The 16,237-nt window shown below is 39.8% G+C and overlaps 1 protein-coding gene across 1 annotated transcript in view; it reads right to left on the bottom strand.

Moving 5' to 3' along the window:
• The window catches only part of LOC135209663 (uncharacterized), a gene marked incomplete at its 5' end in the record, with an annotated part of 54,047 nt that overhangs the window by 10,258 nt on the left and 27,552 nt on the right, over positions 1–16,237 (bottom strand). Inside the window, 3 exon segments of the mRNA XM_064242400.1 lie at positions 6,838–6,944; positions 8,235–8,295; positions 13,796–13,954. Of these exon segments, the coding sequence (XP_064098470.1) occupies positions 6,838–6,944; positions 8,235–8,295; positions 13,796–13,954 (327 nt within the window).

Below are 16,237 nucleotides of genomic sequence, written 5' to 3'. Positions count from 1 at the left end.
GTTTCCAATTAATGGGTTCTTTGCTGTATGGGCGGGATTGGCGGGATTAATGCGTCAGCTATGATATTTGCTTTCCAGGTTAGATTAATTTATGTGGCTCCAAAGACCTGGACATGATTCATTTGTCCACCGAGTTCCCTTTGGACTGGATTAAAAGACCTTTGAAAAACTTCGGGAGTTTTGGTAAAGGACTCCATGTTAGTAAGGACTTTACAGATAGCCATAGATTATGAACTTACAAATTGTATAGTTTGTTAAAAGATTACCTAAGCCGCCTGCCTATTACTGCATATTTCTTAGAGGGCTTTAGTTTACGTGAATAAAAAGCTATAAGGGAAGATCTTTTGTTGATTATATTACTTTGAAGGGTTTAGTATCCCTGCTACCCTTGGTCTGAGGTGGTTCTGTTTTTGCAATAAAAAAAAAATTCCTATTTAAATCAGGGATTTTTTAAAGTTAGTGTTTAAGCCTGCATTTTCCGTTCTTTTAAGAATCGAAAGCATTAGTTGCTTTGGCTTTCAGACCAAATTAATTCTACCTCTTCTTCGTTTTAATATCTGTTTTTTTTTTTAAATTTACTTCAATCGCGAGCTAAAAGCTTATGGAGAAGCAGCTTGCAATTGCTTAGGAAAAAAGCTGTAGAGAGAAAGAGAGCTTTGTAAGAGAGCAGCAGCTTGAGAGAGCTAGCAGAGCTGAGCAGCCCTAGAAGCTAGCCAGAGCAATTCAAGCTAGCAGAAGTTAGAGCAGAGGAAAGAGAGAGAGGAGAGCAGCGAGAGATAAAGAGCTAGAGGAGCAGTTAGGGCTTAAGGATTTTAAGCTTGTTTAGGATCACGGCAAGAGAGTTTTAAAGCAATAGGAGACACAAAGGATGCTTTGAGAGAGCATGCAAGAGATAAGAGCTTTTAGCTAGCTAAGAAGCCATTGAAGATGGAAGTTAGCTTTAGTAAGCTTAGCACCGCCAGCAAGCAGCTGTAGCAGGGAAGCTTAGCAAGGAGCAAAGAGGCTGAGCGTCATGAGGCAAGCTGAGAAGCTGGTCATAGATTTAGCTTTGAAGAAGAGAAGCCCAAGGTAGCGGAGATGTAGAGCTTCGATAGCTTAGGCTCCTAAAGGCCACAGAGCCCAAAGAGAAGAGAAAGCGAGGGCTGAAGTAGAAGCATAGCTGAAGGATTTAGATGCAAATCCAAAGAGCTAGCCAGAGTTCCCAGCAGCTTGAGCAAAAGTTAGAGTAGCAGCTAGAGGCAGAAGAAGCAATAGCTAGCAAGAGACAGGAGCAGGCTTGTAAAATGAGAGAGCCTTTAGAAAAAAGAGAAGCTAGCAGGCAAGCAGCACATGCAAACAGGACAGAGATCGAGAGGCCTAGGTTAGCTAGAGCAGCTTGCCGTCAACCAGGAGAGAGCTTTAGAAGAAATAGCCACAGGAGCAGGAGAAGCGAGCAGCAGAGCGGAACGCAGCAAGAGCAGAGATTGTCAGACGAAGCAGAGCAGTAAGAAGAGCAGCGCAGAGCTTTAAGGCTAGCAAGAGCGAGACCAAGCTTAGAGCTAAGCTTAGCTACGAGCAGAAAGCACAGCTACGCTACGCAGCTTAAAGCAGCAGCATGCAGAGAGGAAGTAGCTTTAGAGAAAGCCCTTAGCACGCACAGTTATGTGGACCGAAGATCAAGAGCTTAGCTGAGGCAGCAAGACTTAGAAAAGAGCTTAGCTTGCAGAGGGAAGCTGTCTGAAGAGCTTTTAGAGGAGCGAAGCAAGAGAGCAAGCAGAGCAGCTAGAAGCAAGCTGAAAAAGAGCAAGCTAGAAGCTAGGCAGAAAAGCTAAGCTTTAGCTAAGAGCGAGAGAGCCAGCTAGCAGAGCTGCAAGAGAAGAGCATAGAAGCTAGAGAAAAAGTAGCAGCTAGCCCTCAGAGAGAGCAGCTTAGCCCCAGCAGCTTAGGAGCAGCAGATTGGAAGCCTAGTAGGCTAGAGCTGTAAGAGAGAAGCAACAGAGCTACGGAAAAGCTAGGCGAAGCAGCAAGAGAGAGCTGTCAGCAGCAGTGTCTAAAAAAAAAGATTAGCCAGCAGCGAGAGAGAGCTAGGAAGAGCAGCAGCAGCAGCTTTTAAAGCGAAGAGCCAAGAAGCAGCGCTAGCCGAAGGGAAGAGCAAGCTTTTTAAGCAGCATTGAGCTAAGAGAGCAAGAGTAGATGAGCAGAGCTTTAAGCCAAGAGAGAAGAGCTTTTAACGCAGAGCAGGCAGAAAGAAAGAGAGCAGAGCAGCTAGAGATAGCAGAAATGCAAGAGCCTGAGCAAAGCAGCTTAGGAAAGAGAGAGCAGAAGCAGCTTAGAGCAGCAGAAGCAAGCTTTAGCAGCAGCCAGGAGAAGTAAGAGCAGATGAAAAGAGTAGCAATTGTGAGAATGAGCTAGAAGGCTATTAGAAATTGCGAAGCAGCAGACGATTAGAAGTCTGGGGCTAAGCAGAAGAAGGCTTAGCGAGACGCATGACTTGAAAGCTGTTAAGCTAAGAGCACAGCAGATAAGCTGTCATGAATTGAAGAGGTTACAATTTATTACATACGATTGTAATTAACCCACTACAGCGCAAAACAGGTGCTGTATCCCCCTTTTACGTTAATAAAGTACTGCGTAAAGTTTGAAATAGCCGACACCTTACCATGGATATACTTTTAAGACCTTGACCACCAGGAACACAATAAAACCTAAGATAAAAACAATGTTATACGGTTTTGAAAAAAAAACTCTCATTTAGATATGTTTACCTCCGAGATTATTTTGTCTTTGTTGTTCCTGTAGCACTAAGCTTACTACTTTATGTGAATTGTTACTTCTAAGGTATTAGGAAAAGAATACAAAGATCATCCATATAGGCATGTAGGTTATCCCCTAAAAGTCTCCAAAAACACTCATATTGTAAATTGGGGCGCAAACGTAAGCCGGAAGGAGCATACGTTAAAAAATTGATAAAAAAATTGATCCCGTCCCTGGAGTGTGGCTTGAAAACGGGAGTATGAGGTACAATCACCTTAGGTAATGGTATCTGGTAAAAGCTTTTAAAGTAATGGTCCAAGTTGGTGAAAAAAAATTTGTTATTCTAACCTAAAGAGCAGCTAAGATGGTCGTCGGTACATCGCACTGGAAAATAACTTATCGGAAGTCGTTTGCCAGTTGTTTTTAAGCGACAGGAATCTACGCAGAAGATACGCCAAGTACCGATCTTTTATGGCTATGGACAGTTGAGGGGAAAAATTATATGGGGCTTATTTGATTTCCTAATGAAGTCCTATTACTAAACATTTTTCAACTTCGTCCATTTATCTCTTATTTTGAAATTTCATTGAGAATCTATACGAAGGTAGTAAAATAGCTTTATGTTTGTCCTTGAGACCGGGTTTTGTTTTGTTCGTTAAATTGACATCCGTTTTTCCCATAGATCAACTCGCAAGTGGAAGAAACTCCTGGTATTCAGGTTAAAAGATAAAAAAAAAAAAATTTCTTGCTGAATTCACCTCTGCTTGAATTGGAAATGACTTTACGGCGATATTGACTTTTTAGATGATTATCAGAGAGATTTCAATCCACGAAATGGTTGGGTTGGGCGTGATTAAAAATTAGCAACAATAAAAAACAATGCGGATATTTATAAACTTCCGTATCCATGAATATGTATACTTTTAGGGCTTTTGTTCGCGGAAATCGTTATTATTTTCTAGAGGGTGTCGGGAAGGTATTAAAACTTTCCAATTTCCCAGTCTCCCTCCCTAAAGTCTTTTTGTACACGTACTAAGACATTCGAGGGTGCATGCTTCTCGCGGATTTTGTGCGGTGCAAAGTACGACTGCGGTTGTTGGGGGTCGAATTCTGTTGGGTGGCATTTGAAACAATGTTACGATTTGTATTGAGACAAATTGTCTAGTTCCTTTATATAAAGTTATTATTTGATTAAAAAACAAAAACTGTCTCATTTTTGTTTCAAACGGATTTTTACTATGTTGAAGGTTTCATCGGAATTTTGCCTTTGTTTGATAAACAACGCCTTATTTTTGCAGGATGTAAAGATTAATATTTTGTAATACCCCTAGATGGATCTTACAAATTACACTACATACAGATCAATGTTTTTTATCAAACCTATAGAGGTATCTGTAAACGCGCTCGCTTATCCGGGACTTCTCATTAGGGAAGTTCGTCACAAAAGACCGGTAGTGAGTCGGTAAATACAAGATTATTAATTTATAAACGTTGTTACTAAAGAAAGATAAAAAACAAGATATTCTAATTTTTACGGCGCTCGTACAGTTGGGCTTAATCCACCAGTATTTATTATCAACTTAATGTATTAAAAATTAAAACCGAAAACCTGTCTTCTGATTACTTCTAACGGTGGCGTGTGTTTCATAGGGAAAAAATCCTTTTTAATTCAAAAAGATATTGGAGTATGAACCAAAACATCGCTTTTCCCTCACTCTGCTAGATGTCGCTTATTGTGTGGAATTTGCTATGCTTTGAACACTTCGGCAGTTTTTTGGACTAACCTTGGACCGCTTGCTAAAGGGTCGCAAAAGTAAAACCGGTGTGCTTGTTTTATTGATTCTGAAAGGCCTACTTTGTTCTATTTCCTTTTGTTGTAATTAATTGGACCTTGCCTTCTTTCATTTTTACCATCGGCAACGAGTATTGGGTGTTCTGTTTTTCGCATTTTTATGTTGCTGGTTTACGTATAAAGCAATGAATGACGAACTATTCGTGAACTGAGCACGAATTACTCTAAGACAAGTTATCTCTACTGTATTTCAAATATTAACTGTTTTGTACTTCCATTTTCTTTGCTAAAAAATTTGAAACAATAGTGGAAGGGATAGCCTGGTCAGCGCATTTAGCCTGATGAAAGTTTTTTACAGACATGGTATTCCTTGCAATCCAAGCTGTATTTTTAAAGTTAAGTTGAGTCAGTGAGGTTCTATATTTTAATATAATAACTCAAAAAACTCAACGGCCTTAAAAAACATGCGGATCGGGGACTTGCAAAGGAGCATTATTGTCATGACCCCGAAAATAGGTTACCTCTGTTTAGTCGTTAATTAATAGATTTCGTACGGGTGTTCCACTTGTTTTTGGTGTGTTTTTCTCAACTTCAACGGTGCTTAACGACCCTTATCCATGCAATCTGTATAAATACAGACAGTCCACTGCGTAAACGCATATTCACGGTTCAATATGATTTGTTAAGATAAGGGATTCTAATAATCACCCAAAAATGATAAAATGAACCATAGTATATGATTATGATATTTCAGTAGAACTTCTCGGAAAACAGACACTCAAACGATAAAAACTCGGCAGTAGCTAAAATCTCAATGATATAGAAATTCTTTCTGTTAAAAAAAGTAAAGATTCAAAGAATGGTCTCGTAACTTCGAGGACCCACAGGAATAACGGAAAATTCGACCTGGCAAAGGAAACACTCAAAAAGTTACTCAAATGAATAAAAAATTGTACTTAGCCTTGCTTTTGGGGTGGGAAGTCAACGGTGTTCCGATAAACGGACACACGGGCCTTGGTCCCTCCTTCTTCTATTTAGCGGAACGACCTGGGTTTGGCTTCAGTTTCCCCCCACCAGTGCGCGTTGTTTTCGCATGATTTCGTAGCCCTTGAAAGATCCGATGCTGCAGCGCGGTTCGGCGTTTGTTTCTTGCAGTGCCGGAAACCCCCGCTCACTAACGGATGTTTTCTTGAATGGATTCTAATGAGAGACGAAGCTTCCGTTGCCGTAGGAAAATGGAAAGGACCGTTAGGTTTGTTTGTTTCTTGAAGGTTATTCACTAACGATTGATACTAAGTTGCTTGACGAATGCTTGTTGTTTCTGAAGTCGCTCCATAACGATGATACTAGGTTGCTTGAAGCATTTCTGCCCTGCTTTCGTCGTTCGTTGAACTTCAATGATTTATTATTCTGTTTTTTTTCTTCGTAGGGGACGTTGTAGAGTTCTTCTGCCCCCCGGTACGCTGGCCAACCAATATTAGGGCTTGTGCCTTGTATGATAAGGCGCCCTATGTAGGTAATGTTAGACTTGGCGATAATCTATACGCTAAGTCGGTTGGTATTGGCCACTTCCACCTCTTCAAATGGAGTGTCTGGGGTTTTTGGTAGATCACTTACGAATAGTCGGTATTATCTTTACGAACGATGTGTTAAACAAAAAAAAAAAAAAAAAAAAAAAAAAAAAAAAAACTCATGGTTCGGCGTGAGGTTCTTGTAGAAAAACACTAAGTATAAAAAAATTATATTATTCTTCTGGAAGGGTTTTACATGGGTGAAAGATCAGGCTATGATTGTACAAGTCTTCTAATAACGATAGTATTGATCGCTTCTCGCCAATGGATGATGGATAAATCCTATTTCCTACTACATGATAAAGCTTAGGTAAAGAGGTCTTCTAATGCCGATAGCTAACTCTGATTCTGCTTTTGTCTACCATCTCTGTTACCAAGGTTATTGAAGGAAAATTATGACCCAGTAGTTTCGAACATATGAACCCATACTATTCAGATGACATAGTTACATACGCAACACCACAATCAAATGAGACACGCTACAGATCACGTAGGCGGAGGGTAGTTGTCTCAAGCAGGGAAGGAGCTTTGGACTTAATGTTTATAAACAAATTGAATGACTACAGGTGGACGGCATGGTTATCATTAGCCTAACATAGTTATTGCATTACGTCATCTTTAGCGTTCCTCTAGTTCTGATCACATTCCTGCAAGCAATTCTGGTTGACCTCTTTAGTTTTAGGACTTTTTGATAATTATGGACTAACATTCCAATTTATTTTTCTTTGGTAAAACACTTACCACAAATACCATCAATGGGTATGCATAGGAAAACTTCCGGTTCATTGTCCTCTGGGTGTAACCAAAAGCGCCTATCTTGTAGTTATTACAAGTCTCCCAGTACGAGGCTGTTGGATAAATTCCTATTCGCATTTCCGTCAACAAATTGCTTACAGTACTTTTGTGGGGCAAAGGTTATCGGTATAAACATCCAACTGGGATGGATCAGGCCAAGCCACAGTCGGTGACGGTTTCAGATGACTTCTGTTCTGGGGAGGGGGGTGGGGATGATAGGTTAATGAAAACTGGTATGGGGGGGGTTGGAGGGTGGAATGGGGGTGGGTTGAGGGTGGGAGTAATTAAGCATAGGGAAGGTGGAGGTGGTGGGGGGTGGGTTGTTACAGGAAGAGGCAAGCGGGGCTGGGGAGGGGATGGGTGGGGGGGAAGGGCGTCCGAACAGGGGGGGAAGTGCGGCGGACAAGCAGGACGAAAACACTGCTATGCATTTAAATTGGCCTTCCTTGACGGAAAAAGAATTCCGGGAATTTAAATTTAAAGCTCAGATGTTGCTATTTTTAGGACGGCTTCGCGTGTTGAGTTCAAACAAATCCTCGATGAGTCTTAAGCCCTCCTCCAGTCAACCACTCCCTCCCCCTCCCCCCCTATAATATTTCATTTTGGTTAACCCAAGGTGGAGATTTTCTTCTCAATATACCCCATCAATCATACAAAGGAGGGGATGGAATGCGGTATTGAATATGCGGTGGTGAAGCCCTTCGCGGGGAAATATGTCAAGGGGTGGTGGCAGCGTACCTGGCGGGGGCGGGGGGGGGAAGGGGTCATGTCAAGGGGGCCCGGGAGCTAAAGGTATCAAGATTTCTTGAAATTAAATTAAAATCGAATCCATAATTGATTGGCTGATTTTAGATGGTACACAATCCAGAAAGGTAAGTGAGACGAATTACAAAAATCTAAATGTGGAAACTAAGAGGAAAACCCGAGTTTGGTACTGAAGAGTAATAGATAGAGGAGTTGGACAGGCAAGACTGCAAGAAGGAAATGGGAATGATGGGTAGAGCAAAAGGGCTAAAAACGTTTTATGCAGCTAGGAGGAGCACCCAGTTGCTGATGCCTACACAGTTTGCCCCCCAACGTGAGCTGCAACAGAGGACACTCAAACCCAATTCTTTGGCTTAAACAGATTCCATTTTGACTCCACTTGATATGCTGCATGTTAATAAAATTTAAAGGAAAATAATGATGGAGGGCGATCTATCATTTTTTTTATTGTGAGCAGCTCTTACGAGCAAGAGCCCTGTGCTCTGCCTATTATAGTTGCCATTCTAAATAAAACAAAAAACAAGAACAGGAAAGCAAACTGACCCTTATTCCAAGATTCTTCATTCAGGTCCCAAAACAGTGGCTCCTCTTCCTGGCGCAGTTGTTGTCTCGAGTTGAAGCTGCCATTATGAGGAACTTCTGTCATGAGAGAGAGATTGCGATGAAATAAGGGAAGGAAAAGAAAAAACGGAAAGAGAAAAAAACAAAGAAAGAAAATGATCAAAGGAACAAGCGAATTAAAAATCAAGAAAGGAAACAATGAAGAAAACGGGAAAAATCAATAGCAGTGTGAAATCGCAAAGAGAAAAATGGTTTGAAACTAGAAAAATGGAACCAATATGGGAAAAAGAACTAACGATTAAAATAAAGAAACAGAAGTATGGAAATAGAACCAAGAAAAATGAGGAGTGGGGAAAGAAAGTAATGGGAAGAATGGAAAACATAATTTCTCAATGAAAATGAAAACAATAAGTCAAAAAGAAAAATTGATGAAATTGTAAAAAAAAATAAATGGGTTAAGAGGGTGCAATGGACCAAGTCAAGTTGATGAAATGGGTCAACAAATTTGATCACCACTGAAATAATGTCAATAAAGACTCAAAAAATATAATTGCCATGGGAATTAAATTTAAAGGAAATATATGGTTAAAAACAAATCATTAAGATACGCCTCGCTCTCTCTCTCCTTCCTCTTCTCTCTATCTCTCTCCTCTCTCTCTCTCTCTCTCTCTCTCTCCTCTCTCCTCCCCCCCCCCCCGAGCTTCCAAGGCTACAGAAATCCTCAAGTTTTGCAGACTTACCGTCAACTACCCAGTGCCACCTCACTCACCACTAACCCCCAGGCAATAATGCAACAAAAATTCAAAGTATACCGTAGTCAGAAAATTCGGGGAGACTACGCTCCAAACTCTCTCTACTTAATTAATACAGAGATTTTAAATTGCATTAAAAAAAGGCCCACTTTATGAAAAAGCAAAACAAGGGACAGGTCCTCACTTAAAGAATTTAAATTTCCTGACCTTTCTTTAAAAAAAAAATAAATAAAAAGACAAAAAGGTTCAGGTCAAAACACCTGTTTTAAATCATGGTGAACCGCCGAGCAACAAAACAACCTTGTAAACTTTCGGAAATAAATAAAAGAAAAATCCGCCCAAAAATGGGTTCGCTGTTGGTTCTGAATTATATCTAAAGCGGAAAAAAGTGGTTAAGGTTTTATTTCAAGGCAGGCAAAGACCACTCGTTGCTGCTTCGCCCACTAATTTTCAAAATGACCTGAAGTGAGGGGGGTTTTTGGTTTTTCACTTGCAATAATTAAAAATAAAAAGGAGAGAGAAGATGAGGAGAGGAGAGGAGCAGAGAGAGAGAGAGGAGAGGTTGCCTTTTCCAACTAGCCAACCAAATTAAAAAGTTGAGAGAGAGAGGAGAGAGAGAGGAGTGGAGAGAGCAGAGGATTCGGAGAGAGAAGAGAGAGCAGAGTTTGCATTTTAAACTGGCCAACAAAATAAAATAAAAGGGAAAGGGAGAGAGTGAGAGAGGAAGATGAGAGAGTGAGGAGAGAGAGAAGCGGGATGAGGAAGAGAGCACGGAGGAGAAGAGAGAGAGAGCAGAGTTTCATTTTTAAACTGGGCAACAAATAAAACAGGGAGGAGAGAGATGGAGAGTTTTCATTTTAAACTGCCAACAATAAAAGGGAGAGAGAGGGAGGGAGGGAGAGAGGAGGGAGAGAGAGAGAGAGAGAGAGCGAAACCGAGTTTTCATTTAAACTGGCAACAATTCGAAAGGACGAGAAGAGAGAGAGACGAGGGGGGAAGAGAATAGAGAGACGAGAGAGAGAGAGACGAGCGCAGGAGTTTCATTTTAAAACTGCCAACAATAAAACAAGGGAGAGAGAGAGAGAGAGAAGGAGAACGATGAGAGTGAAGTACGTGAGGAGGTAGAGGAATGAGAGAGAGGAGAGAGAGAGAGGTTGCCTTTTTACTAGCGAACAAAATAAAAAGTTGAGAGAGAGAAAAGAGATGAGGAGAGAGAGAGGACTGAGGAGGGAGAGAGAGAGAGAGTTTTCATTTAAAACTGGCAACAACAATAAAAGGGGAGAGAGCGAGAGAGATGATGAACGAGAGAGTGAGAAGAGATGAGAGCAGAGAGAGAGAGGTGTTTCATTTAAAGCTGGCAACAATAAAAGGGAGGAGAGAGAGAGAGAGAGATGGACGGGAGAGAGGATGAGAGAAAGATGAGAGAGTAGAGAGTGTTGCATTTAAAACTGGCAAACAAAAATAAAAAGGGAGAGAGAGAGAGAGAAGATGAGAGAGAGAGATGGAGAGGAGAGAGGAGTTGCCTTCTTCACTAGCATCAAAATAAAAAGTTAAGAGAGAGAGTAGAGAGAGAGAGATGAGCGACGGTGAGAGAGGGAGAAGAGAGAGAGCGCTCCGAGAGATTTCGGGTTTCATTTTAAACTGGCAACCATAAAAGGGAGAGGAGAGAGGAGAGAGAGAGCAGAGAGATGAGAGATGGGGAGACGAGAGAGCAGAGTTGCCTTTGTTTCACTAGGCAAACAAAATAAAAAAAGTTGAGATAGAGAGAGAAGGCTGAGGAGGGAGAGAGAGAGAAGAGAGACCTTAACCGTCAAGACCTTACATTTTGTTCGGGTTGCCCCATGGTCCCTCAGTGTGAGGCGAACCTCTTAATGTCTACCAGAGAGTTGCTAGTACATCGTCCGGTAATTTTATTTTGCATGTTCAATCTTGGATGCAGTTTAGATATTTGTCGGGTCGGGCTTATTCTTAAACCCACATCTACGCTCACTCCATAGATATATTCCCCGTCAGATGAGCTTGGCAACGCATTGAATAGGACGCTGCATTAATCGATGCTGGGTGCTATGTGGATTAATTTCCTGGTGTGCTTTCCGTATTTTTCCTGTATAGTTTTGGGCACTTTAATAATCTACCTCTGCTTGCTCTTTCTGATATTTTTAGTTCCATTGATGTTTTCTGCTATCCCTCCATAATGTGTTTCCATCAGCCTGAATTATCATGTAGCGTTCTCTTTCTCCTTTCTAGACTATAAATTTTAATTTACGGATTGTTAGTCTTTCCCAAGTAGTCAAGGTCCTTAACTTCTTGTATTCTCAGCTGGTTAAAAAACCAAACCTTTGTTGACACTCTCTATTTGTTGGCAATATCCTTTTGATCGTGGGGGGTTGCGGCTACCATATCATTCTGGCAGTATTCAAGTCGGTGGACTTACGAACATGTTTTAAAATAAAGCATAATCATGTGTTTCAGCTTTTTTCTTGTTTTGAAGTGCCTGTAACAACATAACCCATTTTTGCTTTACGTTTTGGCCCAATAGAAGTTGCTTTTTGATCATTGCATTAACCATGTCCTATTTCATCATCACACCAAGGTCCTTTAAACTGGCCTTCCTATTTGTGATTGTTCTCTCTCAAGTTATTAGGTCCCTATATGCATATAGCTTTCCTTCTCTGTCTCCATAATTTATTGATTCAAATTTATCAAACAGTTGAAATACCAATTCCTATTTTACCTCTGCCCAATCATATACTTTAAGGTCTCGTTTCGTAGAGCGTTCCTTATCTCATCACAAGTAAGTTTCTCCTACTTGATTCTTGTGTCATCGGCCGAAATAACTCACTACCGAATCCTTAAACATTACTGCTCTATGTCTTCAATCATAATAAACAAAAACAGTATGCAGCTAACACCGTACCTTGGGTGGCACACCGGATATAACCTTGGGCTTTCATCCGATTTTCATCGTCGTTGCAATAACTTATGTGTTTTCTTTGGTTGTGATAAAGTCTTTTGTAACCATTTCCTTCCTACTTTCTCCACGATATTGTGTTTTTCTAATTTCTTGCGCTAATATATTATGGTCCTACCTTTTGTCAAAAGCTTTTGCAAAGTCTAGATAAAACCACATGTGTTTCAATTTTCCGCTTTTCATATTTTTGAATATGTTCTCACGGTGGACTAACAGTTGGGTTGGTGTACTTTTTCCGGGTACGAAACCATGTTGTCCTACATTAAAACAAATTATTTTCTAGTTAAAATGTTTTCATAAATTATTTTTTTCTTCATTAACCCTTTCATACACTTTTCATAATATGTTGATGTTAGACTCACAGGCCTATAAAGTTACTTTGCCTCTAGGCTTGATCCACTTTTGAAAGGTAGGGTGGTCAATATATGCTAATTTGTGCTCATCATAAATCTTGCCTGTATCTACACTTTGTGTCTTAATAAGTATTGCAAGTGGCTTTGCGATTAGAATGAAACTATTTTCTTTAAACAAAAATAGCAGGAACCTCCATTCAGGGCCCTGCTTGCAGCTCCATTTTTAATTTTCATTAATAGCCTGCACAATATCAGCTTCATTAATATCTAGGTGCAGCTAAATTATTCACCGATTTTCCGGTACCCTTACTTGCTAATCGTCAGTTGTATTCATTTATCTATTGCTAGGGGGGTGAATTCTCTTAATATCATTCTGCCAATATGGTTGACAAATTCCAATTTTTTTCCTTTTTTTAATTCGGTTAATCTAACCCGTTCAATTCTTAGAGGGGCCTATTTTCTATATTCTTTTATTCCATCCTTTTTATCGCGCATGAGGTATTAATAGTTTTGGGGTTTGCTTGATATTTATTAGGGTTTTTTCTTCCAAAGTCCCGTTTTCCATTTTTTTATTTTGATTGTATAATCTTTTGTTCTGCATTTCTATTTTACTTTTTAGTTCTATAACTTTCCATGCATCTTTTGCTTTTGCAAGACCTTTTTTCCACTTTGATTTCCTGGAACAAGATCCTTCGGTCTCTTGTATGCATGACTGGGTATATATTTTATCCACTATTTTCTCTAATATTTTATAATATCTCCGTATTTACCCTTAAGTCATCACTTACGAAAATGTTATCCCAATCTTTGTTAATTCTTCATTTATTTCTGACCATTTTATATTTTTATTTTTACTGTACAAGTTTGATTTTCCATATCCTTCCCACTTTTCATTTCTTGCTTATCTGTGTTTCACTTGCTTTGGAATGGACTGTTAATTCTATACATTATGGTCTGAAATACTCGCATTATAAACTATTATTTCTTTAACATAATTCATCTCGTTCACAAATACTAGGTCTAAAGTTATTTTCCTTTCTTGTTGGCAGATGATTTATTTGTTGAGAGAGAGAGAGAGAGAGAGAGAGAGAGAGAGAGAGAGATAGAGAGAGAGAGGAGAGAGAACCGAGTCATTTTAAACTGGCAACAATAAAAGAGGATAGAGAGAGAGAGAGAGAGAGAGGAGAGAGAGAGAGAGAGAGAGAGAGAAGAACAGAGTTTCATTTAAACTGGCAACAATAAAAGAGAGAGAGAGAGAGAGAGAGAGAGAGAGAGAGAGAGAGAGAGAGAGAGAGAGAGTTATGAACACATGCACTGGCATGAATTTTGCTTCTTGTCCTGAATCAGTTTGTCAAAAACATTATGAAGACAACCTATTGTTGAAAAATATTCCATTCAATCAATCAGATCAAATAACATATATCAAACGAAACTTCAGTTGAAGTTTTCAACCTTCTTTTATGAGCTGAACTGAAGTTTTATTCCAAATATTATATACTTACAGATTTGTTGCTCTCCACATACAGCCACTGGTGTGCGTAACCAGAATCCAATATCAAAAATTCCTCCAGGCGTGAGGTCGTCGGATTGAATCGGTATAAAGTCGAGTCACAGATAGGAGTTTCCCAGCTCACAATGACGAATGTGTCGCCTTTGCTCTGCAAGGAAGTTAGTTAGTTTAATTATTATTATTATTATTATTTTTATTATTATTATTATTATTATTATTATTATTAGGGAGATAAATACCCCATTCATATGGAACAAGACTACAGGGGTTATCAAGTTTCTTAGCCAAAAGTATTATTATTATTATTGTACTTAGGAAGCAGACCCTCTCTCAAGCATACTTTATTGAAAGTAATGGCTACTTCAGCAGCGTTGCACTTGTAGAGATTCTTCTCTATTTGGCGAATAGCGGCTTTTTCCGTGCTACTTAAACAGGCTAGTAGAGCGCCTGTAGAGGTCATGGTCAAATACAAGGCCAAAATAGGTGTATATATTTGAATTTTACAGATAAACTATGATACCATAGTCATCAAAGTCATTAACAATTTTCTCTCTCTCTCTCTTTCTTAAAGCGAGCTATCGTCCGGAGCTGCCAGACATCCTCGGGCTGGGAAGCTGAGGGTGGACTGTCCGTCCTCGTTATATCTGTGGGTGACAGCAGGGGGTCTGCCCCATGCTTGTCTCCTATTGGCTGGTGGCGGTGAGTCTTTGTTTTCATTGGTTGCCTGAGCCAGGTCTCAAGCCACTTTCTTCGAGCCGATGGTTGCGTTTGCAGCATATCCTGCAGCCGCCTTGACCTCCTAAGCGGCGCTGTAACGTTGATGGGCGTTGCGCTACGCTGTGGGACGTCACGGCTACTTTGATTTCCAACGGCTGCAGGAGTACCTCGTTCGGGGGCGTTGTCTTCCATAAAGTTGTCATGATCGGTGGTGTCATTGTGGTGGTAGATCTTCTCATGACCTCTATAGGCGCTCCCATAGCCTGTTCAAGTAGCACGGAAAAAGCCGCTAGTCGCAAATAGAGAAGAATCTCTACAAGTGTAACGCTGCTGAAGTAGCCATTATTTTCTTTTTAATAAAGTATTATGTTATTATTATTAGAAAACAAAACGTTCATATGGAATAAGCCCAAGGGAAGTGAGTTTATTACTATTTTTTTTTATTTTTTAAAATTATATCATTATTATTCAGGATATAAGCGGCCCATTCATATGGAACAAGCCTACAGGGGTATTAAGTTTCCTAGCCCATATATTATTATTATTATTATTATTATTATTATTATTATTATTATTATTATATTAGAAAACAAACCCCTGGTCATATGGAATAAGCCCACAGTCGCGATCCTAAAGTACCTGAAGTCTGAAGGCAAGAAACGTGCAAATTGAAAATAGCAAACCGGTATTTTTTAAGCTTGAGATGCTTGGTAATGTGGAAAGAAGAGTATGGAGGAAGAGTGAAAGGTGGCTTGGATGGAACCTATTAGGGGTAGGAAGTAGAGAAGGGGGTGAAGTATTAGGTCGAGTGTTTAAACGAGGAAGGATCTGGAGAAGAAGGCATTAGCGAAGGAAGAGAGGCTTTTGGCAGAATTAGTAGGAGATTAAGTATCAGGGCAACCGACCCTTTAGCTTTTGGATAGTGGTCGAGAGGCGGAGGATGATGAAGTGTTAGTTGCAAAAACCTATATGTACACGGGGAAGATAAACAAATGGGTAATTTTTGACTGCATGCAGAGGAGGCAGGGAATGTTAGAATTCAGAAAAATGTTCGAGTAAACAGTAAAACATCCTGCACTACTCACAGTGACCTAACAAACATGTTAATGTCTGATAGTGGGTAAAAAATACCTTGATTCCATAGACATGAAGTGTAGACGAAAATGACAAACTACGATATATACAAAAATATTGATGAACAATGACTATACGAGTGAAGTATATGACCAAATGACACGTTTATGTCTGAAAGGGGAAAAAAATAAATCTATTCCATGGACATAAAGAAACTGTAGACGATCATGGCATAGATTACGATATATACAAAAAACATGATAAATAATGATATACGAGTAAACATATGACCAAATAACATGTTTTATGTCTGAAAGGGGTAAAAATACCTTGATTTCATAGACAAAGAAAATGTGAATGATAATGACATAAATCACGACATCTAAAAAAACATTGACAAGCAATGACCACACGAGATAAATATAAGTGATTCCCTCTGCAACGCCGCCATTTTACAATGTTTTGCGAGTCTACTTCAACATAATTAAGAAAAGGATTATTCAACTGTGTTAGGAACAATCGTTTGGCGATTGTTCCCTTGGTGGATTGTTGCCTCCTTTGTTTTTGTTTTTTAATTGCTGGCGAGTTGACGTCTGTTGGATGGCGTCAACTTCGTCAGTCAGGTTCTGGAGGGCAGAAACAA

Source organism: Macrobrachium nipponense, chromosome 11 (assembly GCF_015104395.2).
Source record: "Macrobrachium nipponense isolate FS-2020 chromosome 11, ASM1510439v2, whole genome shotgun sequence".
NCBI classification, from domain to species: Eukaryota; Metazoa; Arthropoda; class Malacostraca; order Decapoda; family Palaemonidae; genus Macrobrachium; species Macrobrachium nipponense.
Note: the sequence above shows the minus strand (reverse complement) of the source record. Positions and strands in the feature narration are given on the sequence as shown.